This window comes from Anopheles gambiae, chromosome 3 (assembly GCF_943734735.2).
Source record: "Anopheles gambiae chromosome 3, idAnoGambNW_F1_1, whole genome shotgun sequence".
Classification (NCBI taxonomy): domain Eukaryota; kingdom Metazoa; phylum Arthropoda; class Insecta; order Diptera; family Culicidae; genus Anopheles; species Anopheles gambiae.
In genome coordinates this window covers 15,769,675-15,797,341 of record NC_064602.1, presented here as the reverse complement: position 1 = coordinate 15,797,341, position 27,667 = coordinate 15,769,675, and the positions used below count along the sequence as shown (strand labels likewise).

At 38.4% G+C, this 27,667-nt stretch overlaps 3 protein-coding genes and 2 long non-coding RNA genes across 9 annotated transcripts in view; 3 read left to right on the top strand and 2 right to left on the bottom strand.

Moving 5' to 3' along the window:
- The window catches only part of LOC1275562 (solute carrier organic anion transporter family member 4A1), a 47,349-nt gene extending 33,558 nt beyond the window's left edge, over positions 1–13,791 (top strand). Inside the window, exons 2-7 of the mRNA XM_061658365.1 lie at positions 92–429; positions 1,490–1,694; positions 5,395–5,497; positions 9,895–10,274; positions 12,116–12,896; positions 12,987–13,791. Of these exons, the coding sequence (XP_061514349.1) occupies positions 92–429; positions 1,490–1,694; positions 5,395–5,497; positions 9,895–10,274; positions 12,116–12,896; positions 12,987–13,185 (2,006 nt within the window). The 3' untranslated portion in view covers positions 13,186–13,791. The remainder of the gene's footprint in view (positions 1–91; positions 430–1,489; positions 1,695–5,394; positions 5,498–9,894; positions 10,275–12,115; positions 12,897–12,986) is intronic.
- A 1,091-nt stretch (positions 13,792–14,882) lies between these two features.
- Positions 14,883–17,561, top strand: LOC133393549 (uncharacterized). The gene is made up of 4 exons (XM_061658927.1): positions 14,883–15,353; positions 15,423–15,840; positions 15,955–16,262; positions 16,318–17,561. Exons 1-4 carry the CDS (start codon positions 15,173–15,175, stop codon positions 17,505–17,507), a joined length of 2,097 nt encoding a protein of 698 aa, XP_061514911.1. The 5' UTR covers positions 14,883–15,172; the 3' UTR covers positions 17,508–17,561.
- Positions 17,562–17,662: 101 nt separating this feature from the next.
- Positions 17,663–19,542, bottom strand: LOC133393550 (uncharacterized). 2 transcript variants are annotated; one of them, XR_009766247.1, is made up of 9 exons: positions 19,399–19,542; positions 19,227–19,340; positions 19,055–19,168; positions 18,883–18,996; positions 18,770–18,823; positions 18,648–18,695; positions 18,534–18,590; positions 18,297–18,353; positions 17,663–18,231 (listed from the first exon to the last, which is right to left on the bottom strand). It is a non-coding gene; the product is annotated as an uncharacterized LOC133393550 (long non-coding RNA). The 2 variants fall into 2 exon arrangements; XR_009766248.1 differs by lacking the exon at positions 18,648–18,695.
- A 151-nt stretch (positions 19,543–19,693) lies between these two features.
- LOC133393636 (uncharacterized) lies at positions 19,694–20,677 on the bottom strand. Its single transcript, XR_009766294.1, has 4 exons — positions 20,315–20,677; positions 19,997–20,107; positions 19,798–19,905; positions 19,694–19,738 (listed from the first exon to the last, which is right to left on the bottom strand). It is a non-coding gene; the product is annotated as an uncharacterized LOC133393636 (long non-coding RNA).
- Positions 20,678–26,861: 6,184 nt separating this feature from the next.
- The window catches only part of LOC3291790 (solute carrier organic anion transporter family member 4A1), a 56,005-nt gene continuing 55,199 nt past the window's right edge, over positions 26,862–27,667 (top strand). Inside the window, exon 1 of one of the 4 annotated variants that reach the window (XM_061655411.1) lies at positions 26,862–27,032. The gene's annotated coding sequence lies outside the window, so the exon portion shown is untranslated. Of the gene's footprint in view, positions 27,169–27,667 lie in introns of all 4 variants that reach the window. The other 3 variants (XM_061655409.1, XM_061655408.1, XM_061655410.1) reach the window with 3 other exon arrangements.

The window sequence follows — 27,667 nt, the reverse complement described above, 5'->3', positions numbered from 1 at the left end:
CACCCTAACATCACCAACTTTTACACTTAAATTTCCTTTTTTCATGTATTTCTCTATTCTTTGTATTTTTCTCTCTCCCTCTCTTTCTCAGGATTGGTAGTCAATGGTTTCATAAACGTTGTCATCACAACGATCGAGCGGCGGTTCGGCTTACGCTCGACCCAAACTGGCCTGGTGGCCAGTGGCTACGACATTGCGTCCTTCCTGTGCCTCGTGCCAGTATCGTACTTTGGCGGCCGGCTTGGTGCCTCGAAACCGCGCTGGATCGGATGGGGCGTAGCGGTGATGGGACTCGGTGCGTTCGTCTTCGCTTTGCCACACTTTCTCGTGGGCCAGTATCGGGCGACGAATTCGGATCAGAACGTGTGCACGCTGGCAACCGCACTAGTGACCAACGGTACCGGCGCATCCGTGGAGGCACTAACGGAGGTAGGTAGCGTGATTGGAAAGAATGTAATGGAGAATGGTGTTTTATTGTGTTCCGCAAATCATGGTGTGAGTTTAGTTCAACAGGTAAAGAGTAGAAGAAGATTGGACGCTAGAGGCTAGAGGTTAAAAATATATGAAATGCCACATTGAGCATGATATCTAATAGCCTCTCAGGAGTGACAATTAGAATTGAAAACATAAAGACAAAAAGATTGCAAAGTAAATTAGCAGCAAAGTTAGGTCAAACAACAATTACCTCATAAAAAAACTTTAATTCAACTTATCAATTGTATCAACAAAGTTTGCTGAAGCTATCATTTTTATTTTCAGTTTTGTTATTGGAAATATCACTCTCTTTTTGTTTCATTGTTATTACTATTGTTTATGTTTTCTTCATTATTTTCGTACTGTAAATGCTATCTTTTCAATTATTTGGTTTCATTTTCATGTTTTCTCTTCTAAAGTTCTCTTCGTATAGTTTGGTTTTTGTTTTTTTAATGGTTTATTTGCAAGGAGTATTTTTGTAACTTCGTTTCTTCACTTCTTGATACATTTGACCACAATTATTTTACTTTATTTATTTGTTGTTGCCTTACCTTGCGTTTCCTTGATTGTTTTTCTCACATTAAAATTAGAAGTTTTGATATACAATCGCATGTCTTTCCTTAATATAATTGTTTTTTTTTTTCTGTATGAGGTATTGTGTTGTTTGTGTTTTAAATTACCAGTTTATATTTTATTTTTCATTAGTATGTACTATTATTGTCTTTACTACCATTTCCATACACAAAGCCAATAGTGTTCTTCATCTCACTTTAAGACTATTAACAAGAGTAGTAACTCAAAAGCATTCAGTAATTAGGTAACAAAAAAGCACACTTAGTCGACATGTTTGCCTGCCGGGCAGATCCGACTGGCTTTATTCACCTGGTACAACCTGGCAATGTCCTGTTACCGGATGAATGAAGGAAGAAGTTTCTTTTTCTCTGTAACTCTGCTGCTTGTTGGCATGTATCTGACTTCCTGCTTTTCCCTTCCTGTTTAATCCCTTCCCTTTTAGCTGGTCGGTTGCAACCATGACACAGTATCGCCGCTGGCAAACGGTGGACAAGGCCCGACATCGGACAGTGAAAACTTGTCGTGGAATGTGTGGTTCTTCTTTACCGCCCAGCTGCTGCTCGGTGCGGGTGCATCGCCACTCTACACCCTCGGCGTTACCTACATCGACGAGAACGTCTCGAAGAAGATGTCTTCCGTGTATTTGGGTGAGTATTGTTCTTGTGGTGTAAATTAGATGAAGATGTGTAGCTGTATGTCCCATGTGCAGTACGGCCCATAAATATAAGTACAAAGCGCCAAACCAATGCAAAGGCGGGCAAATGGTTGCATACGCAGTTTAAAATATGCCACACCATGCACCATGGTGTGCGCCCCTCTCTCCCTAGAGGTTTTTTTCTCTTTGTTTGTGCTTTTCCATCGCAACGGTGGCCTACATTGGGCAACCTTCCCCGGGAGGTGGTCGGTGTCGGAGGCCAACCACTGTTGTAAGCTATTCGCAAATGAACACCATAAATTACTCACCGTATAATCTTTGCGACACACTTCTGCTGTCGCCCCTTCTCTGAGGTGCAGTAGCAGCCACCGTTGAAGGAGGATCAAAATATTTTGCAATCACTTCTGTCAAAATAAATCATCTGATTGTGAAATTAAACGACGATCTAAGGGAGAGGGACACGCTGGGAATATGGAAGGGTGACAGAGGGCGTACAAATAAAATCATGCCTTCTTATTTTTCGGGAAGCGATAGGGAAGAAATTCCTCCTTCCTCTAACATCATCCGGGACCGGGGTGGGTGGCTATTGTCGCAGCGAAGGACCAAACCCTCCATATTATTGTGGATTCTACTTTCTCGAAGACAGTAGGAGGGTTTCCCTGAGCTCATGTCTTTGTGTTTGGCGTGGAACAGCACACACTTGCGAACTGGGCAAACGTTTGGGAATATTGGTAGTGAAAAAGGGGGTCATCGTGATCTGAAGGGTGATAAAAATGCGTACATCTTCATCATAATTTTATTAGCTTCCTTTTATTAACCCTATGTGAAATGGTGCGTCAAAACGGTTTCCTATAACCACCGCTGGAAGTACAAAAGAAGGGCAAAGAAAGCATATCGTGATGCAGTTTTATGGAACAAGATTGACATAAAAAAGATAACCCAGAGAAAAAAAAAAACATAACACAGCAAAGTTTTTGCATAAAATGAGTATCAAAACAAATTTCACTGTAGAAGCTAAACAACAGAGAAGAGAAAGGCTCGAAGGTACTATAGACTACGGATTTTTGATATCATACAACTTTGGGTAAGTAATACGGCTTTTATTTATTAGAAAAAATAGAGCTGTATTGATTCGTTCACGTATCAAGAACTTTTTACCAACGCATAGACTTATTGAGGAAATTATAACGATTAAAGAAAACTTTGTGACTGCCCTAAGAAATATATTACATGTAAAACTCAATTCCTGATTTGCAAATTAATGGAATATTAATAAACTACCGACAGTCAAGATCACATAATATTTTGGAGTAAACAATAAGATTCCTTGTCCCGATAATGACCAATACCAACTACGTAGTTCTACGGAGAATTCATTTATGTACTAGAAACTAAGTCTCATCATGATTAGATTCTCCTAGTAAAGAGATTCAATACATTATAAAGACCGATCATTTTCAAAAGAATACGTTGTAACCAAAAATAGAGAACTTTGTTCAATTCAGCCATGTAGCCACCCGATTTCCGACAGGTCTCGCTTCACCTGATCCGGACCATTTGGCATGGTTATCGACATTAAATCTATCTCGGAATCTAACGTTAAAGTCGTATCCGCTAAATTTTGACTCTAACTCACCTATTTTTGTCTCAAAAGCACCAATTTTTGACAGCATATCACAATTTTTGCCTCGAAGGCATCCATTTTTTACAGTGCGCATCAATTTTTGTCTCTAAGGCATCAATTTTTTATTGTGAGTCAATCGCTCTATTTACAAAATTTAACGTTTTTTTTTCTGACACTGTGGAAACTATATTTGAAGTTTTAACAGAGTGAAGAATTTGGCATGTAGGTGTAAAAAACGGCTCTACAATTTATAAAATTTAATTATTTTTCTCAAAAAAAAAAGAAACTACACGGATTTTGTATTGTTTATGTGATTTAAAATTACATTTGTTAATAATGTGCTAAAATACCATGTAAAATTATCATAATTCCGACAAGAGTCAAAAATTGATGACTTACAGACAAAAATAGGAGCGTTAGTGTCAAAATTTGATGCGCACTGTCAAAAAATGATGCCTTAGAGCCAAAATTAGGTGGCAATGATTGTAATAAGCATTGATAAATCTAACTTTACACAGGACAATAACTGATGTTGTCTCTCGTATTTTACTTTTCATATTCTACGTTAATATCCACTACAGGATATTGTTTCTTAGTGTCACGGTGTAGCTTAATGCGCTTATCAGACTTGGCATTTGTTCTTCACCGTAGTTTTTACAGAAGTTTAAAAAGAAGGTTTAGTAAACCCAACAATGGTTTTATTTTCTTTCCTTACTGTTCGACATGAAACAATAGATCATTAGGCAGATCTTTTCAAGACGGGTGGTTGACAACTACAGTTAGGTCGTATACCAACCTTCACCTGACTATTGTGCTATGGGTAAATCAATAAGTCACTGAAAGCCATGCTTACTAGTGATACAGACAGACCTTGATCGACAACGGTTGTGTAGTGCCTAAGAGGAAGAAGATTTTTTGGTGTTCATGCTCATCTAGCTCTATTATGTAGCCTCCGGACGAAGCCACGATCCTTTGTATTATTTCTCTTTTATTTTTTTTATTTTTTTTTGTAATTTAGATGTATGACAAACAAGCAAAAATCCCTGCAATCATGTTCTATAATATTTAAAATTATCAAAACAAACAACTTCTTTCATATAAAACTTTCAATTTCCATATTTGTATCACCCATTCAATTGCTCGCAACACAAAACTATCTTTAATCTTCAATCGGCACAATGATTTATTCCCTGAGTTGCACCGCAACATAGAGCCGCTCAACTCTTTAAATGTCCTATTTGACGCAGCTGCACTTGTGCTTTGGGGTGGAAAATTTCACATCAATTTTTTTCCTCACCTCCAACGGACTGTTCGGACCTGGGGGCCCATTATCAACGGAACCCAACCAATTGAGGTTGGCTTTTGTACGTACGGATGGATCGAATTTCAATCGTATGCAGTGGGTGAACGATTGGGTAAAACAGGCTGGCATCTCCCGCTGATGGATTGGGTTGTGATGTTTTCTGCTGAAACCATATCCCGATGCTTAAGTAGTAGTGGTGGGGTGGATACTGGCTATAATTTGTGCACTTGTTAGTAGGACCGTTTGTCGATTTGATTAGATTTGTCTTTGCAGCTATTTCATCTCACTACGATGGTGTCGCTTGGCTGGCGTAAATCTAGTTAGTGACAAAGTGAGTCAGGGCGGAGAGATAAAAGGAACAATAGCAACGTGCATTATGCGCGCTCTCATAGTGCCAGTGGAGTTTGATTGATTTTTGATTGAAGGTTTTGAAGGCTCCGCCCGAAATTGAAGAACAATTGTGTGTCCCTTTCATCTTCGAAATATGATTGGTGAGGGTCGGGAAAAATCGGACGGGCAAGAAAATGGAACAAAAGGTGACCGTATTTTATGAATTGAAAATGGGGATTATTTTTTACTTACTTTAAAAAAAATTGATAATATAGTTTTTGTTAATAAATTTTAACATCCTGTCCTTTTAAAAAAGTGTTTATCATTATTTTCACATCTTCCAAGCTTGCTTATGAATAATTGAAATAATAACTCCCCTTTTCCACCCTCGTAAAACGATGTTTCCTTCTAACGTGTCATCTTTCCCATTTACAGGCATTTACTACACGATGGCGGTGGTTGGACCGGCTGCCGGCTATGTCATCGGTGGCCAGCTGCTGCTCTTCTACACCGATATGTTCGTCGTCGATGCTACCACGTAAGTTTCTCACCATTCCGGCGCTAAGCGTTTTACTTTAAAGCGAGTAAAAATATGCATACGGATCGAAAGACTGATCTGCTTTTAATCTACTTGTTTGCAAGCTCATCCATCATATCGATAGCACATTCACATCCCGGTGTTCCCTCTTTCCCTAATAGTTCACAGCCACAAATGTGCTATGAATTTTCCCTTTTTCCCCCTGCAAGAAAAAAAACAACCACAAACATAGCACATGCTCAACGTGTTGCATCTAATATTAATAAATTCAAATTACGTGGAAAATTCATCCCTTGGATCGTACCGCATTTATCGCCCGTTTAGTGTGGTGATATGAGCATTTTTGGGTTGTTGTCTTGCACGTACACGGTCCAAAAAAGATAGTTGGTGCAGGGTGCAAAACCCATTGTTTGGCCAGACATGGGCGACCCTTTTTCTTTGGGGAAGACATGACAGATTTATTAAAGCACCATCTAGCCTACACCTAACACCTTACTACAGACAAGGTAACATCTTGCAGTTGATCCGTATCGTCGCACGTTATTTTCCTCCCTGTCTGAGAAGACCATAGAGATTGTTCGCAGGCTTTATCGTCCGAAAAATTCCAGGAATCTGTAACGCGCAACACGGCACATCGAAAAATGCAGTGTGATGCTAGTGCGTCACAATAAAGCACGACTAGTGAAACTATGGTGGTGCAGATGCAAAGAGACGAAGGGTATTATGCCGGCAGCGGAGCTCATTGGACTCATTACGGGAGTTGCATGGGGGGAAATGGTTCATTTCCTTCAGAAATCATAATGACTGGCGTCATCCTGCTCGACGAACGTTAGTGAGCGAGTAGGGACGGAAAGAATGAAATTTGGGCCAGCGGATCGGCAGCTATACCACGTCTGACACGTTTTACGAATGTGATGATGAAAAATGGCGAATAAAAACATGCCGTTTGTTTGGCCTCTTACCAGTTTTGGTCTTTAATGATGTACGAAAAATAGGAACATAAAATAAGATGTCAAGATCAGTGCATTGCTTTTTGACAAAATCAACAATTTTGCTCTTTATATTTAAAAAAAATACAAACATTCAAAACCTTTCTCTCACCTTCTTATATCTAAACTGCCAACGGGGGTATAAGCTAAGAAGAATCCCTCATCCTGTTGCTTCCTGTTCGTGTCATAGCACAGCACCAGTTAGCTCGAGGCAACGGAAAAAATCGACTGCTGCCACATACACCAACCACGGGATGGAATGATCGATCTTCCACCAGGTTCCAGGTTCATGCCAGTGCATTAGCGTTTGCGAGTAAATTGTGTTACGGTCGACAACGTTGTTGCTGTTGTGTGGTGTATGTTGTTCCGGGAAAATATATCAACCTTCCACCAAAAACTCTATAGCCGGTGGTGGTGATGTTACAGGTGTGAGGTCGTGCAGCTCAGCTCTAGATACTTTTCTCGCAGCATTTCCATAATAAGCAATTCGTTATGCTGCGGAAAAGGTAATAAGCATTTTTGCATAGTCTGTTAGTCTGTTAAGGGGCGATATACAGAGAGCATGCAGAAAGGACATGCAAAAAAACTAGCTAGGATTTTTTTATGTTCTATCTATTGCAAATGTTTGCGCTGTTGCATTTTCTTTAAATATTGTACTACTTTTTATTATTTATGTTGTTATTGTATTTTACAATTCTTTTAAAATATTATTTTATTCTTTTATTTACATTAATGCTCATCTTTAATTGTTTATTTCTAGATTTAAGCTTTGACATGTGTTATTATATTTAGTCCCTTTTATTTAGATTACATATAATTTCTCATCTTTTTCAAAAGACGGAATTTTGATTTGGCTAACATGTGTTCGTATTTTTTATTGAAATTTTTAGTTTGCTTGCATAGATTCAGTATATTGTTATGTTCAAAAAATGTTTGTAAGTGTGCGAATGTTTATTTTTATATAATGTTTACAAAACTTTATTTAATTTTTTTTTAACTTTAATATTTTTTATTCGCTTTGTGATCATTATGAGTATAAATTGTATTATTATGTTTTATTATTGTTTCTTTAAATTTTTTATTATTCTTGTTATTATTTTTATTATTTTTATTGTTATCATTATTATTATTATTGTTATTATTATTATTATTATAATTATTATAATTATTATAATTATTATTATTATTATTATTATTATTATTATAATTATTATTATTATTATTATAACTATTATTTTTATTATTATTATTATTATTATTATTATTATTATTATTATTATTATTATTATTATTATTATTATTATTATTATTATTATTATTATTATTATTATTATTATTATTATTGTTATTATTATTATTATTATTATTATTATTATTATTATTATTATAATTATTATTATTATTTTTATTATTATTATTATTATTATTATTATTATTATTATTATTATTATTATTATTATTATTATTATTATTGTTTATTAATATTAATATTATTATTCTTATTTTTAATATTATTATTATTTTCATTATTATTATTATTATTGTTATTGTTATTATTATTTTTATTTTTATTATTAATAATAATAATTTTTTGATAACTCTTATAACATACTCTTTGATACCTTATTTTAATATTATATTCTTATAATCGGATTTTCATTTTTAAGTTATTGTATTCGACAAAACTTTTAAACGCAAAAATTTTAAAATTTATAAAAAAATATTTTCAACGTTTTAATTCATCAATGAACTATTTTGTATGCCAAATCATGTTTGAAAGAGCTTAACTCAACTTTTTTTTATATTGCAGAGATTTTGTCTGCTTTAAATAATAAAAAAACAACCAATCATATGATAAAAATGGATAAAAATTTAATTTACAATGCATTTCAAGGTAAAATAAATCCAAAATAGAATGCAGCATTGAAACTGCCTTTACTTTAACAAATATCTCATTTTAAAAGCCGTTTTTCGAAACGTGTTGAATTGACGTGGCTAATTTTTAAATGAACTGTGTGTCTCTCCCGCCCATATGCCACAGCCAATGACACAATTCCACTGCAAATACATTTGTTAAACGGATTTTAATCGTTTTTCCGCGCGTTAGAAGATGAATTGCCTGGCTGCGATCGATTCCCCCCCGCGAAATGATTGATGATCACCTGTGGTCTTAATTAACGCTCGACACTTGAGAAATGAAAAAAAATACACACACACACACAAATGCATCCCCCTGATACTATATTGCAAAGGGGGGGGGGGCCCTTACTCACTCCTCCGCATTACTCGGTCGAATGTTGCCAGTACGCTGCATTTTAAACGCTGCGTTTCGTGTGCACTTGCTGCAAGCTGAAACAATTGATCGATAAATGAACCCCAAAAAAGCAGGCAGCGCGGCCAACCCCACAGCGAACCAAAATCCCATTTGTAATCCATGGGAAAAGTTGATTTTAATGAATGGAAAACGTCACCGAAACCGCGCGCGAATGGGTTTGTTTCGCGCGTGAATGCACACTGCCGCGCGTGTGTGAGCAGGAGGAAAGGATTGAGTAAAGGACAAAACCAGTCAGTTGATCCTAGCAGACACGGGGAAGCCATTGCTATGGCACCTTGCATAGAACAACAACACAGCCCCACGTTTGTCCGTTTGTGCGCTGAGTGTGTGCATTTATCATTTTTTAATTGTCTTTTCTCCTGTGAGTTTTCCATTTTTTTCGCCCTTTTTCAGTAGATGACGTACTGTTGGTGGATAGTTGGGGATGTCGGTGAGATTTGGTAAAAAGTCCCATACGGTCATTTTGTGTAGTAGAGAGAACAAAACTAAGCTTATAAACGAACGGGGCCCAAGGACCAGCGACTCAGAACGGGCAGAACAATTCCCACCTACACATGCACCCACACGGTTCCAATATTGCCATTTAGAACCGTGCTGAAGTATTGTCCTTGTGGCATCGTCCTTGTGTTGTGCCCGTGTTACGCGCGCTCGCTCCCGAACAATTGCAACGGTAACTACGATTGTAACCATCGTAACTGTGGGTGTGATAAAAAGAAACCCCTGACAACAACGTGACTACTAGGGAGAGAGAGAGACAGCTCTGGAATGTCCGGAACAATGTGTTCCGTGCTTGAAGGTGTAGTAGAACGCCACCATTCAGGATATCCGCCATTAAAATGGAGTTTTTATCCGTATCTGCACAACCTAACCGACGGAAAAACACGCACTTGTACCGATGCCTGCCCGTACCGTTAGTTTTTCCCACACCCAACCACCTCAACCCGCAGGATCACGTGCTGGATGTAGTACTATATTATTCTATTTATTAACCTTTTCCCTGTTATTTTTTGTGGCTTCCGCTGTAAATTTCTCTCGCACTAACTCCCTCTTCTCGCTATCTTTCTTTCGGACAGGCTCGGTCTAACGCCCCACAGCAAGGTATGGGTGGGGGCCTGGTGGATTGGGTTCGTTTTCATGGCAGCGTTCTGTTTGCTGCTGGCCGTCCCGATCCTAGCCTATCCGCCCGCCCTGCCCGGCTCGGAGAAGCTGCAGAAAGTGTCGGAAGCTCACCGGGGCGGTGACGACGGGGACGGTGAGCGGAGCCAGGAAACGTTCACCAAGATCAAGCAGATTCCGCGGGCGCTGCTCGCGTTGCTACGCAATCCGACGTTTTTCTTCCTGAATCTGGCCGGGGCATCGGAGGGGCTGGTCATATCCGGGTTTGCCGTGTTTCTGCCGAAGCTGATCGAGAACCAGTTCAGCGTGACGGCGGTCTGGTCCGCGCTGCTGATGGGTAAGTGTGATCGGTTTGGAATGTCAATAGTATTTCGCAGGGAGGATTCATTTCTTTTTGTACGTCTAAATGTATTTATGATGTATTACTTTATAAGAGATATATATTTGGTCAATTGTAATTTTGTGTTATGCGTGTTCTACCTGTTGGTTTATTAAGAGTAAAATTTGTCGTTAATGAAGTTAATAAAGCAAATATCATAATGTTCTGGGCATCGTTAAATATGAATGCTTGTTAATATTGAAGAAGCCTGTTGAATTGATGTAGCTTACAGGGTTATCCGAGTCAGTTTCGAATGTAAACGTTGTTATTCACCGCGTGCAACAAGTTAATCCACACCTATCTGATATTTCATTTCCATCATCATAATTTTTAATTTCTTCAGCATGATTTTCAACACGCCTCAAGCTGGATCGAGTTTGACACAGTTCTTTATGATGTGTTGAAAATCATGTGTTAAAACTGAAATTCCATTATGAAGCAAATACACCATTTGACAGCTGTTGAAAAACATCTTGAAGGCGGTGAATAATTATGTATACATTCGAAAGTGGCTTGGAAAACTTTGTATTATTTCACCTGTATTTGTTTTTTTTTTAATTGTAACCTTGAAATTGCTCATTTGAATTTTATTTTCAATACAGAGTTTCTCATGAGAATTTGTTTTTTTGTTTTGTAGAATTTATATTTGATTTTATTAGATTTTTTGGGACACCTCACAATATTTTGACTAATTTGTTGAATGTGTCTCACTAATTTTATTTGTATTCTCCGAACATGTTAGATGTAAATGATTTGAAATAATTCTAAATAATTTCGCTCGATTTATACCGTGTTACCGATTGAAAAATACTGTAAATGTAAAATATAAAAAAACACAATAAAATTGTCAGATGAATTCAGCAAATTTTGAAAGCTTTTTAAAATCCTTGGAAAACATTGAAAATTTGATATTTTAGCTACTGTGACGAACTAAAAACTCCAATGATGTTGGAGAATTACAAGATTCGTGTAATTGGATGCAATATGAGGTGTATTTTTACAGTTTTTCAACTTTTGTCATATATTAATGAATTAGTCTCACCACTTTCTAGCATTTTTTATTTGGGTCATTTTCTTCAAATTATTATTTTTTGGGTCATTTTCTTCAAAATAATAGCAAATCAGCACACAGTTCTTGGCAGACTCCGGTTATCTAGAGCCCTTACTCAACCTTACTTTGCTTTAGCTAATTCACAATTTTTTTATGAAGTTTGGAGTTAATTTTTGTTTGAAATACATTCATATTCGTTAAACTCGTTGAACTTAATATCTATTAATTTACTTATTGAGCGCTGACTGTTTTTTATTCACATTCGACCAACTGGTCTTTGTTCTGATAAAATCCAAAATTTCTACTTATTTGCATTAATCTTCATGAATTCATATCTTGTACTGTTTCCGGATATTGCAGTGTAGCAATAGTATTTTTGTTACTTTTAAATGATATAAAGGACAATAGGGATAACTGAAAATGGTGCTCATTGTACGTTTACACCTCTTTTGCTTTGGATTTCAACACAAGTTCGTACGATAGAACGATCTTCCAGAAATTAATTTTCACGTAAGATCTATTTCAATATGCTGTGAATGATTTGACTAAATAGCAAGAAGAAATTCCACTGCACTAAACAGCGTTATAAATTAAGTAGATTTTAATGATACGTTGACTATGTCGAGCTGTTTGTTGCTGAAGCTAGAAGCTGTTGGGGATTTAGGGACTTACTCATCCAATTCAAATTTCCAATAATTTTCTTCATCCAATCTAACTCTCTCTATCTCATTTTGCTTCCATTTTCCAGGCATCATTACCGTTCCCGCCGGCGGTGGTGGAACGTTCCTGGGCGGCTATCTGGTGAAAAAGCTCCACCTCTCCTGCTCGGGCATCATCAAATTCTGTCTCTTTGCGACGATTTTCGCCGCCCTATTCACCGTATGCTTTTTCCTCTCCTGTCCAAACCTCACGTTTGCCGGCGTTACCGCTCCCTACTTTCCGCACGAAAACCTCGACACCCCGTACGCCCGCTCGACGGAACCACGCGACCTCTACTATCTGCCCAAAAATCTAGACAACGCGTGCAACGACCGCTGTGCCTGCAGCCGACGGAACTACGAACCGATCTGTGGAGCGGACGGCATCATGTACTACTCCCCGTGCCACGCCGGTTGCAGCGAGGAGATCAATCTCGAGAACGCCAAAGTGTACCGGGACTGCACGTGCATCAACGCGACGTTCCACGGCGAGCAGAGTGCGCTGTACGGTGGCGGCAGCTACGATGCCGTCAACACGATGTGCCAATCGCAGTGCGACCATCTGTGGATCTTTGTGATGCTTTGCTTTTTGGTGATGTTTTTCACCTTCCTGGCGACGATGCCGGCCCTGTCGGCGACGCTTCGGTGCGTGCACGACGATCAGCGCTCGTTCGCGCTGGGGATACAGTGGATTAAGGTGCGCGTGCTTGGTACCATCCCTGCGCCGATGATCTTTGGCCGGCTGATCGACGAAACGTGCATCTTGTGGCAGGAGTCGAGCTGTGATGATCACGGCGCGTGTTTGGTTTACGATAACGCGTTCATGAGCAAGTAAGCAGTGTGTGTGTGTGTGCGGTGTCGCACCAGCCATGTTATCAGCCCTATGCTAAGCAAACTTTCTTCTCTATATTTTCTACGCAGATACATGCTACTGCTGGCACTGATCGGTAAGGCGTGCTCGATACTGTTCTTCTTCGGCGCCTGGTTCTACTACATCCCACCCAAAACGATCACCAACGGCGATACGGCGACGCATCAAAAGCAGACGGACAGCACGACTAGCCAACAGAAGGTGCCACCGAACGGGCATATTAATCCTGCTGGGATGGAAAAGTATTGAGCGCGTAATCAAACGATGGCCGACCAGCTCTGCTCAAACTTGCAGCTTTTTTGTGCAACACCATTGCTCTAAAGTCATACAACAAACAGTACTCTTAAGTGTCATAATTGTACGTTTTCCCGCGCATTCCCATTCATTGATATTTAAGGCAAATGGTTCTCACGTTCACACACAAAATATCATGTAAAATTAACATTAATAATCATATAGCGTAGAGCGCGCTTCGTGCAGCGGTTTAAAGTAAGTTCCAGTCAGTTAGAAAAGGTGTAGCAGTTTAGTAGTCGGCTCGGTGGAATCGATTCCAGAATCGTTGATGTTGTTTCACAGTCGTGTAGCGTAGTAGCTTTTCTTTTTGTTGTGTTCTCTTTCTCTGTATCGTCCAATGATTCTCAGGATTGTGACTGAAGCTGTATTAAGAGCCGTTTCCGCTCAGTTTTTTTTGTATTTAGTCATTTTGTCTTCGATATGTCATAACCCCTGCACTGATAATGACCAGTTTTATAGGAATAATGGATATGTATGTACTGCCAAAAAAAACCAAACTTGTAGACTCTATATAGTGTGTAAGAGGTCATTCGAATAAACTGGAACCCTTGAACTAGGAAATTGGTTGAAATGTATAACGAATCGATGACTTTACAATGGTAATTTAATATTTTGTGGACGGTAGGTTATTGTAAGCTAATTCAAAATTGTATTTGGAAACAGTAATCCGAAACGATAGTTCTAGAATCTCAACGTTTATGCCAAATCAATAGAAACACGTGCGTTAGCTATTTTGATTTAACCGAATTTACCGAATTTGAACTTCTTGCTTTCGCTAGCGTACAATAGATAGCGCTATGTGTGTATGATAAAGGTGCGCATACACGAGACTGTATCGCTGGAACTATTACTGCCAGAGATGTCGATTAGTTTTTTTTTTTTAATTTTATCTGAAGTCGTTTCATTTATTTAAGTTTATTTGTTTAATGAAAATTTTATCACCGACAAACCGACGTGAAACTGGCGTTACAAAAGTGTCCCACACGAAAGTACTGTCATTTACCAGTGAGGCGATCACTTCTGTCAAAGTAAGCTCTGTTCACTGCTGCTTCGATGTAAATAACTTTTCTAAATACAAATTGCGAAGGAAGTGTGAGGCAAGATTTTGTGAGAATTATTGGACAAAACACCCAGGAAAATCATTTTATAAGTTTCCAAATCAATGCAAAGGATGTGAGAAGTACATAAAACAATACGCATTGGAATTTGCGAAGAAAAACAAAAAGGGGATTTAGCAGTTTCTTCTCTGTGTCAGTGTAGTAAGCGAATCATTATAGAGATGGCGCTAGTGTTTAACGTATTTTCATTTGAAATAAGGAGACAACTGTTGAAGCTCATTTTGTTCGAAGTGTCACGTCGGTTTGTCGGTGATTTTATGTCGCAACAAACTAGAAGTCATGTTTCCTTGTTACAGTAACATTTTACGACGAGTTTACATACTAAACCACATAACAAATAATCACTTCTTAATTTTAAAGCACTTCTATAAGCAAATACGTTAAGAGTTTGTAAACCTTGCAGATGAGAAAATGTAAACCTTGAGCGTGATACGTGTAAATGCTACCTAACCACACCTCATGTCGCGTGTATATAGACCTGGTCGATGACAGCTGTCACCGGCGGACGAGACGAAATAAAGAAGACACCAGCAGCACCGAAGCTGTCAAAACACAGATTTGTGAGCCTTTCTGTCTGAAACAGTGTCGAAATCCAACAAAATCATACACTTTTCAGAGCTTTGTGCAAAGTCCGATAGGTGACGCTACTGAGAAACTTGGCAGCAAGGGAAGAGGGAGAATATGTTTGGAAGAGAAGAAGGAAAAAATCAAAACATTTTTCGTAGCGTCTTTTGCATGTTTGTGGTTCGCAGCTTCGTGGCGTCTTTCGCAGCATTTTAGCAACCTTGTACGCATTTGTGTTGATATTTAAGTTAGTTTTCTTTATGAAAATGGACTCAAATGAGAAAAAACTCTCGGTTATAAACAAATTGTGTGGCAAAAATCGCCATTTGCAGGCTCTGCGTAAGTCTGGCGTTTTATACCGAAGAGCCGCAAAACTGTTAAAGCAGTATAAAGAATCGGTGGAAGATATTGTGAATGTGGTATCGCCATCAGAACTACAAGGTAAGTATTCTAATGTAACAGCTATTAAGTTTACAGTTCTATAATTAGCATTTCTTGTTGGCTTTGTAGCAGCGTCAACTTCACCGGAGCTGTTCGATGGCGAGAATACCGATATGGCATCATCAGTTGATCCCGAACTCATGCTTTTTCAAGAAACTCAGGATTTGGAACTGAACCTAAGTGAATCGGAAGATGAAGCATCGATGGACGACGATCAGGACATAGCATCTGAGGACGATGAAAACGATCCTGACTACACCAAAATGACAAGCGAAGAGGGCTTACGGTATTGGGCGCTAGCTCGATCAGAATCGCACGCATCTTTAAAAAGTTTGTTAAAATATCTTCGAGCCAAAACAGATCTCCGTGTGCCTAAAGATCCAAGGACATTGCTGCGGACACGACGAAATCCTGCTATCCTTTCGTCCATAGGAAATGGCAAATTTTGGTATAATGGAATACGCCACTGCTTGACAAGTGAAATGCGGTAAGTAAATCTACATTGCTTATGAATACGAATATATGCATTTGTTTAGAAGGCTCCCGAAAAGCTGATGTGAGAATACTAAGTAATAATTTAAATAACCTTCTCTTTTAAAAGAAAACATACTGCAGTGCCACAGACGCTTCAGTACGATCTTAACATCGATGGCCTTCCTCTTCATACGCGATCTAAAACACAGTTCTGGCCAATTTTGTTGAAGATTGTTGACCAGCCGGATTGGCCAGTGATGATCGTGGCTATCTATTGCGGACCAACAAAACCGGAAAGTAATGAGCTTTATCTGCGGCAGCTAGTCGATGAGATAAATTTATTATCGAGCACTGGACTGATGGTGGGAGAAAATGCCATCACGTTAAAATTACGAGCCATCATCGCAGATACACCAGCACGAGCTTTCATTAAAGGTAAAATATAAGCATTTATGACAGGTAAAATTTTCTAAATGTTGTTTCTTTGCAGGTGTCCAAGGTCATACTGGAAGACACTCCTGTTTAAAATGTTGCTGTGAAGGAGAATCGGTGTCACAACGAATGGTCTTTTTGGATACGTCTGCGGCAAAGCGCACTCACAAAGGATTTTTAGATGGAGATTATATTCTGCATTGTACGGGGTCTACGCCGTTGATTGATTTGGACGAATTTGACATCATTCTGGATATGATTGTTGTTGATCGTCTCCATCAAATAGACATTGGTCTTACAAAAAAACTACTTCACATTTGGTACATGGGAGTGTTAAAAGAATGGAAAAGATGGAATCGCCAGCAACGTGAAGAATTTAAACAAAGACTCCTAAAACAAAAACTCCCCTTTGAAACGAACCAAAAAATGCGCCCGATTGACGACCTAGCATATTGGAAAGGATCAGATTGCAAAACGTTTCTCCATTACGTGGCTCCCGTAGTATTGGAAGGATTGTTGAGTGAGCAGGAATATAAGCATTTTATGCTTTATTTCTGTGCTATAACGATATTTTCATCGACCGAACATAAAGAACACTGGAAAGCTGCTGGTACTATGCTAAAAACTTTTGTAGAAACATTTGCCGATGTATATCATAAAAAAGCTGTTACGTCCAATGTACATAGTCTAATCCACCTCGAAGAAGAAGTAGAGCGGTTTGGTCCTCTGGACTATCACTCAACATATGCATATGAACGCAAGCTAGGAAATATAAAAAACAGGCTCATTAGAACTAACTATAGATGTTTAGAACAGGCAATTCGTAGAATATCGGAATTTGAAAATTTTACAGGAGCTCAACAAAACGATCAACCATTTCGTCAGCCGTTTTATACGCAAAGAGGGCAAACTATTACTATGAATGTGAGGAAAAATTTAAAGCTGCGAAATGATGATGTCAACGATTTATTTATGACCAACAAAAACGTAATTTTAAAATTTGTTTCAGTAAGACAAGAGCAGGATAAGTTGATGATAGTTGGAAAAATGTTTTCCCGTATTTTCGAATATTTTGACGAGCACATTTCTTCCACAAAGCTACATATATACTCTGTTTATAAAGATGATTTGAAAAATGACGAGGTTTTATTAGAATGCTCCGATGTCAAACTTAAATTTGCTAGAACTATCAAAGAAGCTGATGGAAATATGGTATTATTTCCATTATTAAATACACTCAATGACTAATACAAAATAACTTGATGAGTGAATAATAAAAACTATTATAACTTGTTAACAAAACATCGATTTCATTTATTTTGTACTGCATTGTATTGTATATATAAGAGTTCTAAGATATCACATGAATTAAGAGGCGAAATTCAATGAAGTGTAAAGTCAAAGGCTTTTAAATCTCAATTAAACTTAAAGATTCCTCAACTATTTGTTTGGTTGCATTCCTGCCGGCTTAGATAGTATGTAGCGTATCTCAATTTAAGGATGAAGAAATCTGCAACTTCACGGTCCCCTACTTTGGAAAGTTCAGTACTTCCTACAGTTTTAAACAAGTCTATTATTCCTTTATAATTTGACAAAGTGTACATTGCTCTTTTTCCTCTTCCACTCCATGTCAGAAGGCAAAGAAATTTGGGTGTAAATAACGCTTTGAGCAGTTTCGACATCCTTTTTGTACTTATTGGCACGTTAATGTACCTTTGAACCCATGCAACAAACGTATTTTTATACTGATCATCGTTTTTAAGTCGCTCGTCAAGTTCAGTCAATGCTTCGCCACTGTCGATGGTATCAAACTCGAAATTTTCCAACACTTTTGGATCAACATTCGTTTGATTGGTCTGTGACGAGATTTGATTATACAGTGAAGCAAAAGTCGCTTCCATTCCGGCCATGCGTCGAAACATTGGTTCCATGAAACTATCCCTTTGTTCCTGGAATACGCTAGTAACTTCATCTAAAATCACAAATAAAAAACAAATTACCATATATTCAAGTCACCCTTCGGACCCATATAAGTACCACGAATAAGCTGTCGTAATATGTTCTTGGTGATTAAGAATGGAGTATCGTCGGGATCTGAAATAAAGATGGAAGAACAAACCAAATATTAAAAATAAAACAAATATATTTAACACATGCCTTATTTGGTTTTTTGTTTCTACGCTCTGAATATGTTTGCTCATAATAAGTTGTATTGGCTGCTGTACAACAAGTTAATTAGGTCTATGAACTAAATTTTAATTCTTTTTCACTCACCAAGCAAACCACCAGATAGTTCGGTATTAACCATTTGCAGACTCGGTTTGCTCGGACCTATAAAATGAGATAGATTACCACAATTATAATTAAAACATGTTTCAATTTGCTTACCCGGAGTAGCGTAAGATGTTTTGGAATGCTGTTTTAGTTTGCTATACTCTGAATGGAAAACATATTATTTGTCACGAATGTAACGAACTCATATTTAAAGAAGGTGTCGTCAATTAACCTACCCATAATATCTCCTGACGTTTCCAAAGACGTTTGTTGGATTGATTTACTATAACCTATGCAGGAAAAATATGGTCATTACAAAGCGTACGAAATTGGTTAAAATAAAACTTACTCGGCGTAGCTCCAGCAGTCTTTAAAAAAATAGTTTGCTGTGTATGTGTGACGGGATCTGGTTTTCCAGCAGACTTTTTAACATCTAATGGCTGTTGTACAGGTTTGCTAGTACCTGCAAAAAAGATAACGATTATTAAAAAGGTTTAGGGAAGGGTGTTCATGAATCTCACTTGGAGTAGCTCCAGCAGTCTTTAAAAAAATAGTTTGCTGTGTTTGTGTAACGGGATGTGGCTTTCCAGCAGACTTTTTAACATCTAATGGCTGTTGTACAGGTTTGCTAGTACCTGCAAAAAAGATAACGATTATTAAAAAGGTTGAGGGAAGGGTGTTCATGAATCTCACTTGGAGTAGCTCCAGCAGTCTTTAAAAAAATAGTTTGCTGTGTTTGTGTAACGGGATGTGGCTTTCCAGCAGACTTTTTAACATCTAATGGCTGTTGTACAGGTTTGCTAGTACCTGCAAAAAAGATAACGATTATTAAAAAGGTTGAGGGAAGGGTGTTCATGAATCTCACTTGGAGTAGCTCCAGCAGTCTTTAAAAAAATAGTTTGCTGTGTTTGTGTAACGGGATGTGGCTTTCCAGCAGACTTTTTAACATCTAATGGCTGTTGTACAGGTTTGCTAGTACCTGCAAAAAAGATAACGATTATTTCAAAAGGTTGAGGGAAGGGTGTTCATGAATCTTACATGGAGTAGCTCCAGCAGTTTTTAAAAAATAGTTTGCTGTGTTTGTGTGGAGCCTGTAAGAAAAAAAGTACTGTTAATAACGAAGTAACATAAAGGATCTTGAAATAACTCACTCGGATTAGCATATAATGGTTTCGCACATACAGTTTGATCCAGATTGACAGCACCTGCATGGAAACGATAAAATTACTCATGAACGTAAGAACGAATTCTCCATTACACTCACCACAAATAGTGCCACGAATTTCTAGTTTTTGTCCATTTGGAAAAACAATATAATTCTTCATTGTCCCAGATGGTTGCTCTTTTTGCTGCTTTTTAGCGTTTCCAGAATCTGTATAAAAGCAACATCGAAGCAACATAACGCAAATTAATTACAAAGTTTAAGAATGGTGAAAATCGAACTATAACATTTAAATACATACCAAGTGTTGTTTCTTCTTCTTCTTCAAAATTTCTTAGCATGCTTAAGGGCCGCTTACCAGGATTCCCATTTTCGTCTACGATGCTTACGTTTTTGTTTTTGTTTTCCATATCTGTGAACAATAATGAAACATTACCATCGCATCATGAAAGTGGTAAACACAATATTAATTTCTATATGTAGCAACGTAACACACTCGTATTCGATCCAGACCAATAGATAAATGAGAACGCCGACTGTAGCGAAAGGCCCTACTTGATGTCGTCGATGAATCGAATACCAGCAGCGCCACGGTAAGTTTAATTAAAAAAAGTCTAACCTCTCTCTCTCTTCTCTCACACAGGCCAAGTATCAAAAGAGTACGAGAGTACACGATGGCATACGAATACACACAACACGCAATGGCACACAACGGGAGCACACGGTGGAATACCAATACACAACAACAACACGAAATGAAATGGTACACAAGTGTGGGGGACAATATCACCTACTTTTTTTTAGCCAAACGATCCACAGTCAAATAGGGCTTCTTTCACCCACATTTTTGACAGCAAGCGCTCCCCCGCCCTTCGTTATGAATGTCAATTTGGACTGTTTTTCCACACTCACTCCACACTCACAGTGAGGGCTCAGATGACACTCGGGTGAGCCTGAATTTTGACACTGGTGCTGCTGGTGGAGCAACTCGAAGGAAGCAAAAAATCCAAGTGTGCTAAATTTATTGGATTTTATATCTCAGAAGTGGGATAGTGACCCGAAAATGTCTAAAACCGATAAGAAAGTGACCAAGGACCAGATGTTGTGCGCCCTTGAATCGGCCGACATTACCGTTCCAAGCATGGCAACGATATCACAGATTCGTACATTGTACCAGCAAGCTTCCCCTGATTTTGAACAACATGGCGTCCTGCTGAGCGATTCCAGTCAGCCCGCATTAAGCGAAAGCACAACCGACACAAAAGAAAATGACGGAAACCTTAACCACGTCATGGGTACAAATACGCTGAATACGAACGATGAAGCTGCAGCAGAAATCGCGCTCCTAAAACAGCGATGCGAAATATTGGAGCTGCGGAATAAACTAGCTGCTCTTGAAGCACATACCAACGTAAACACCGCTCACTCGTCAAAACTATTGCACCCCGAAGAAGTGAAGCAAATCATTCCCCTGTTCGATGAGTGTACCAATTGTATTCAGTGGATAAAAACTATTAAGCAAAGTGCTGAAATTTATGGCTGGGATGATAAAATAACGATGTTATATGCTAGCAGCCAGCTAACTGGTGCTGCCAAAGAATGGTACAATGGGTTTCGAAGTTGCATAACATCGTTCAAAGAATTTGCTGACGGAATGGAAAAAGCTTTCCCAAACAAACAAAATGAAGCTGCTATCCATAAGCAACTGTTGCAAGTAACAAAAAAGAAAGACGAGTCTTATACAGCTTACATTTTTCGCGTGAACGCCCTTGGTACTAATGGAAATGTAAGCAACGAGGCGATAACTACTTACGTCATCCGAGGACTATCGCGCGATCCTATGTACAACAATCTTGTGGCGAAAGAGTACAAAGACATTTACGATCTCATCGACCATGTGAAGCGGTGTGAGATGCATTACCAAATGCGTGAGCTTCCAGCTCCCATGCCTCGCATGCTACCAGCTAATCGCTTTACATCGACACCATCTGTGAATACAAAAACACAGCCAGCCAACAAGCGTGAAGAAGTTCGTTGCTATAATTGTTCCAGTTTCGGCCATTATTCCAACCAATGCCGAAAACCTCGCCAGCCAGTCCAATCATGCTTCCTGTGTGGTGATCCTGACCATAAAAGACAGGAATGTCCGCGAATAAGCCATCGAATGCCTGCTGCAGTATTTGCGCCGTGCGATCAAGAGATTTTTACAAACCAACAACCAAATGAAAGCAACACATTGAGAGGATATTCGCAACCACAATCACCGCTTTACTCGATTAATGATGGTTCGCGTCGTAATCAGTCGGTAGCTGTTGCAGTTGAGGACAACTATCGTGACGATAGTGGAATTCACCATGCTGAAGGAGGGGTTAGAATAGATCCAGTTCAGGAGGTAAGTGTCGCATTTGAGAATAACAATGAATTAGGCAAAGTGTATTTACGTGTGTGTTGTTTGTTTGATTCCGGCAGCCCTAAAAGTTTTCTCAGCGAGCAGCTTGTGCCAAACCATAAATTTAATCCTCGGCTGTCCGGATTCCGTGGCCTAGGTAATCAGCAACTCACAACATTGGGCCATGTAGAAGGCACTATTGGTTTTCGGAATACAAACGTTACTCATTCTTTTATTATACTGCCCAAACATCAAACAGCTTGGCCAATGATTGTTGGAAGAGATTTATTGAAAAGAATGAATATTCATTTGAAATATATATGTTATCGTTACTCGCGTGAAAATTTGATGAGCTTATTGAATACAAATAAATGCACTATAGAAACACACGTAAAAGCGCGTCTTAATTCGTTGGGTATTCTTAAAATAAAGTCAAGGGAAGAGGCAGACATTTTTTTGCAATCCATTTGTATACCAAAAGAAAATCTACCTGATAGCGAATTTGATAGTGTTATGAATAATCATAATTATTCCAAAAGCGAAACCATTTCTAAAACTTTTTCGGAGTTGTGTGCCATTGACCTTAGAACAGAATCAAATACATTGGATATAGGAAACAATTTAAGTGAAGATGATATATGTCTCATAAATTCATGCATACAGAAAAATTACCTTGAGGTGCTAAATGAGCCCATTGAAAAATCGAAATATTCCATGAAAATTAGTGTCACAAACGAAACACCCATATTTTGTAAACCGAGGCGGTTGTCTTTTGCAGAACGCAATCAAGTTCGTGATGTAGTCAAAGATCTATTAGAAAAAGGGATTATTCGACCAAGCAATTCTCCATATGCATCTGCTATTGTGTTAGTGCGTAAAAAGAATGGTGAGGTGCGTATGTGCGTTGATTACCGTCCGTTAAATAAGATTACCATACGTGACAACTACCCCATACCCCTAATTGATACTTGTCTCGAGCATCTAAGTAGTAAACAGATTTTTACGCTTTTGGATCTGAAGAGCGGGTTTCATCAAATTAATATGCACGAAGAATCCATCAAATATACTGCATTCGTAACACCAGACGGGCATTACGAATACTTGAAAATGCCATTTGGCCTTAAAAACGCTCCTTCAAGCTTCCAGAGGTTTATTAATAACATTTTACGTGAATTTATTGAAGAGGAAAAGCTAGTTGTCTATCTCGATGACATCATTATAGCGTCAAAGAATTTCCAAGATCATTTGAAAATACTAGCTGCGGTTTTGACAACGCTTAGAAAAAACGGAATAGAGTTGAGACTAGATAAATGTAAATTTGCATGCAGCAGTTTGGATTACCTTGGCTATTTTGTAACTTCTAAAGGAATTCAACTAAGTGACCACCACCTTAAAGCTATACAAAATTATCCCGTTCCCAAAACCCCTAAAGAGGTTCAACGTTGTTTGGGTCTCTTCTCCTATTTCAGGCGATTTGTTCCGTCATTTTCGAGTGTTGCCAAACCTCTCAGCAATTTGCTTAAAGAAAACGTATCTTTTAAGTTTGATGACAATTGCTTGAAAGCGTTTAATGATTTAAAAACAAGATTAATGAATGCTCCTGTATTAGCTATTTATGACCCCCATCGGGAAACTGAATTGCACTGCGATGCCAGTACCGTTGGGTTTGGTTCGGTGCTACTTCAAAAGCAGAATGATGGCAAATTTCATCCAGTGGCATATTTTTCAAAAACTGCTTCTCCTAGTGAATCGAACCTCCACAGCTACGAGTTGGAAACTTTGTCAGTGATTTACGCTCTCAAACGTTTTCATTCGTACGTACATGGTATACCTCTGAAGATAGTGACCGATTGCAATTCGCTTGTGGAAACTTTAAAAAATCGAAATTGTTCCGCCAAAATTGCAAGGTGGTCTTTGTTCTTGGAGAACTACCAATATACCATGCAATATCGACCTGGAACGACTATGGGTCATGCCGATGCACTTAGTCGTATCCAAACAGTGGGAGTTGTTGATGATTTGGACATTGATACGCAGTTGCAAATTGCTCAGTGCCGTGATCCTGACATCTCTAAACTTAAATCTGATCTAGAAAATAAGCCAACCGTAGGATACCTTTTAAAAGATGGTGTTGTCTATCGTGAATCTCCTCAGAAGAAATTGCAAATGATGGTTCCAAAAGAATTAATTAAAAGCATTATTCGTAATGTTCACGAAAACATTGGCCATTTAGGAGTAGATAAATGCTGTTCTCAAATTACCAAACATTATTGGTTCCCTGGAATGAAAAATCATGTACAAAATTTTATTCAAAATTGTCTTAAATGCATTCTCTTCTCTGCCCCCTCCAGAAAAAATAAACGCAACTTGCACACTATACCAAAAAGTCCGGTACCTTTCGATACTCTTCACATCGACCATTTTGGTCCGTTACCATCTATAAGATCGAAAAAAAAGTATATTTTGGTGGTAATTGATTCTTTTACAAAGTTCACAAAATTGTACCCCACTAATTCAACCAATACTCGAGAAGTGTGTTTAGTTCTAAAGCAATACTTCAATTATTATAGTCGTCCCCGACGGCTAGTGAGTGATCGTGCTACTTGTTTTTCTTCTCATGAGTTTAAAACGTTTCTAGCGAATAATAATATAATTCATATTCAAAACGCAGTTTGTTCTCCTCAAGCCAATGGCCAGGTTGAGAGGGTTAACAGGGTAATCAAACCTATGCTTAGTAAAATAACAGATCCCTTAGATCATGCAGATTGGTGTTCTAGATTGCCGGATGTCGAATATGCACTCAATAACACAGTACACTCATCAACAAACTACACACCTTCCATTTTACTATTCGGTGTTGAACAACGCGGAACCATAATTGATGAATTTACCGAATACTTAGATGACAAAAACGTACATGCTAGAGATCTTGAATCTTTTCGCGTCGAAGCTTCTGAGAACATAACGAGGTCTCAAGAAACAAACATGGTTCAGTTCAGCAAAAGACACAAACCTGCGGTAGAATTTTCAGAAGGAGATCTTGTTGTTATTCGAAACGTGGATAACACACCAAATGCTAACAAAAAATTTATTCCCAAGTTTAAAGGCCCTTATATAATTGACAAACGACTTCCAAATGACCGTTACGTGATAAAAGATATCGATGGTTTCCAACACACACAAATTCCTTATGATGGTATTTTAGAGTCTGATAAACTTAGGCATTGGATTGCGGCAGATGCTGACCTTTTTCCCGAATCGTATGATGCGACACAAATTGATTTAAATGTAATGTAAATTGAGGGCAATTTTAGATGTCAGAATAGGCCGAGTTGTAAACCTTGCAGATGAGAAAATGTAAACCTTGAGCGTGATACGTGTAAATGCTACCTAACCACACCTCATGTCGCGTGTATATAGACCTGGTCGATGACAGCTGTCACCGGCGGACGAGACGAAATAAAGAAGAGCAACTCGAAGGAAGCAAAAAATCCAAGTGTGCTAAATTTATTGGATTTTATAAGTTTTTAAAATTAGTTGAATTTTTGAACATGAACGAAATATGAACGTGTTGCCGTTGAAGAAATGTGTTGTTTTTGTGGTTCGTGACATTAATCCCTTCACAGTCTCGTGCCTCTGAAAAAATAGACCAAATATTGTCACCCCTTTTCGGACAAAATGGGAGCGAAATTGTTTTTAGGAATCCTAGAAGGACAGCACTGCTCGGGCAAAACTGTGAAGGGATTAAATTTCTTTTCTCGCATGGTTTGAGTTGAGGCGATAGACAAATTGATATTATTTGTTTATATATATTTGAATGGTCGTTCATTCAAACTAAGAGGTCAGCAGTTAAATCAGAGACTTTATCATGTGGGAAATCAGGTGTCTTCTTGGTTGGGATGCTATAGCCAAGGACCGAGCATCCTGGAGAATAATTATTAACGGGGACATGACTCTACGACGTGCTTAACTGTGAGTAGGACAGCAAAGGAAATAGAGAAAAGTGAAAGAGATAGGAAGAGAAAAAGAGAGGAAGAGAAAGAGAGAGAGAGAGAGAGAGAGAGAGAGAGAGAGAGAGAGAGAGAAAGATAGGGAAATACAGAGAGAGAGAGAGAAAGATAGGGAAATACAGAGAGAAATATAGACATAGAAACTATTATAAATTTAATGAAAAATTGTTTATTCGGTCGAGTAACATAAAACATAGGGCACCAAATCACCATAAGCGACATATGCACATACAGTATAACCAACCTGGTTGGCTGTTTTCTAGTAGTTGGCACTGCAATAGTTGGGTTGTCTCCAACCAATAAGATAGCTTTGGCTGAAAGAAACAATCCGCTAAATGCGAAAACTCGAGATATATCGAGATATGACGCGTATATCGCATAATGACTGTAGTCTTATCAATGATTTGTGTTTTGTGTAGAATTTTTTTTATGGAAAACTATTGCTCTCTTGCGTTCTTTATTTTTATTTCGATTTATGTGTTAACAATAATTGGATAGAGCTTTACTTTATATCTTTCTTTTCCTGAATGAACATTTAACGTAAAAACAAAATTGCTCATTTAACAATCATTTGTTTTAATTTCCAACATTTTAACTTCCAACTGTACCTTTGAAACACACAAACCTGCAAACTAGACAAGCAGCTGATGGAAAGCAGATTGTCACCCCGTATAAACGCTGCTTTACATTTGTTACAGGGGAACGCGCGCGTTCCGTCAACCGTATCGGTGTGTGCGTGCCTTCAGCTTTCTATGCTGAAAGAAATTGACCACACAGCGTGCAGAGCTTGTGTGTACGTGTACGTCAGGATCGCTGTCAAAAATCGGGTTTCCTCTGCGACGGTCGGACGTGTCTGTGCGCTCCCGTGTTGAGAGCAAAGTGAAAATTTTCTACGAAATCATCAAAAATGTACTTAATTTACGTTACGTAACTTGTGTGTAAGTGTGCTGTCGTAATGAAATGCCGAAAATATTGCGAAAAATCGATCAAAAGTGGCAAATATTGAGGTGAAACAGTTCTGCTATTTCCGAGCTGCTGCAGGCCAACCAAAGCAGGAAAGATGTGTCGCCATGAGTGTGTGAATGTTTTGTTTAGCGAATGCTGGTGAAATGTCTGTGTGTGTGTCTCCTTTTTTGCGTCGAATATGATTTCTTATGCTGCGTTTTAAGATAACTGACGATATTGGTGCAATGTTGTGAGAAAATCTATTTTTCCCCCTGTTTGGCCAACTTCACAGTGCATAGAAGAGAAGAAATGCAACAGCAATGCAAGTGATGTTCATCAATAATTTACAGCTTTCTAAAATTGAACGAAAGCTGGAAGGTTTTTGTTCAGAAATTAAAATTGTAGAAAAAAACGAGAAATAATACAAATTCTGCTCAACACCAAACACCACACAAACACACAAGTATCTTCACCCCTTTTATCATCATCCCCTGTATTTGTTGTTCTTTATCTGCTTTTGACCCTTGTTTGTTGTGTCGCACACTACGCTATTCCTAAAGCTTCCTCACCCTTTCCCAACATAGTGTCCAACAACTAGCACTCGAGCAATTGCAACTCGAAAATGCAC

Excerpts from the sequence above, each read along its gene's own strand:
- LOC133393549 (XM_061658927.1), top strand. The coding sequence starts at position 15,173 with ATGAAAATGGACTCAAATGAGAAAAAACTCTCGGTTATAAACAAATTG. Across the intron at positions 15,841-15,954 it reads TGCTTGACAAGTGAAATGCG|AAAACATACTGCAGTGCCAC; the intron begins GTAAGTAAATCT and ends CTCTTTTAAAAG. Across the intron at positions 16,263-16,317 it reads AGCACGAGCTTTCATTAAAG|GTGTCCAAGGTCATACTGGA; the intron begins GTAAAATATAAG and ends GTTTCTTTGCAG.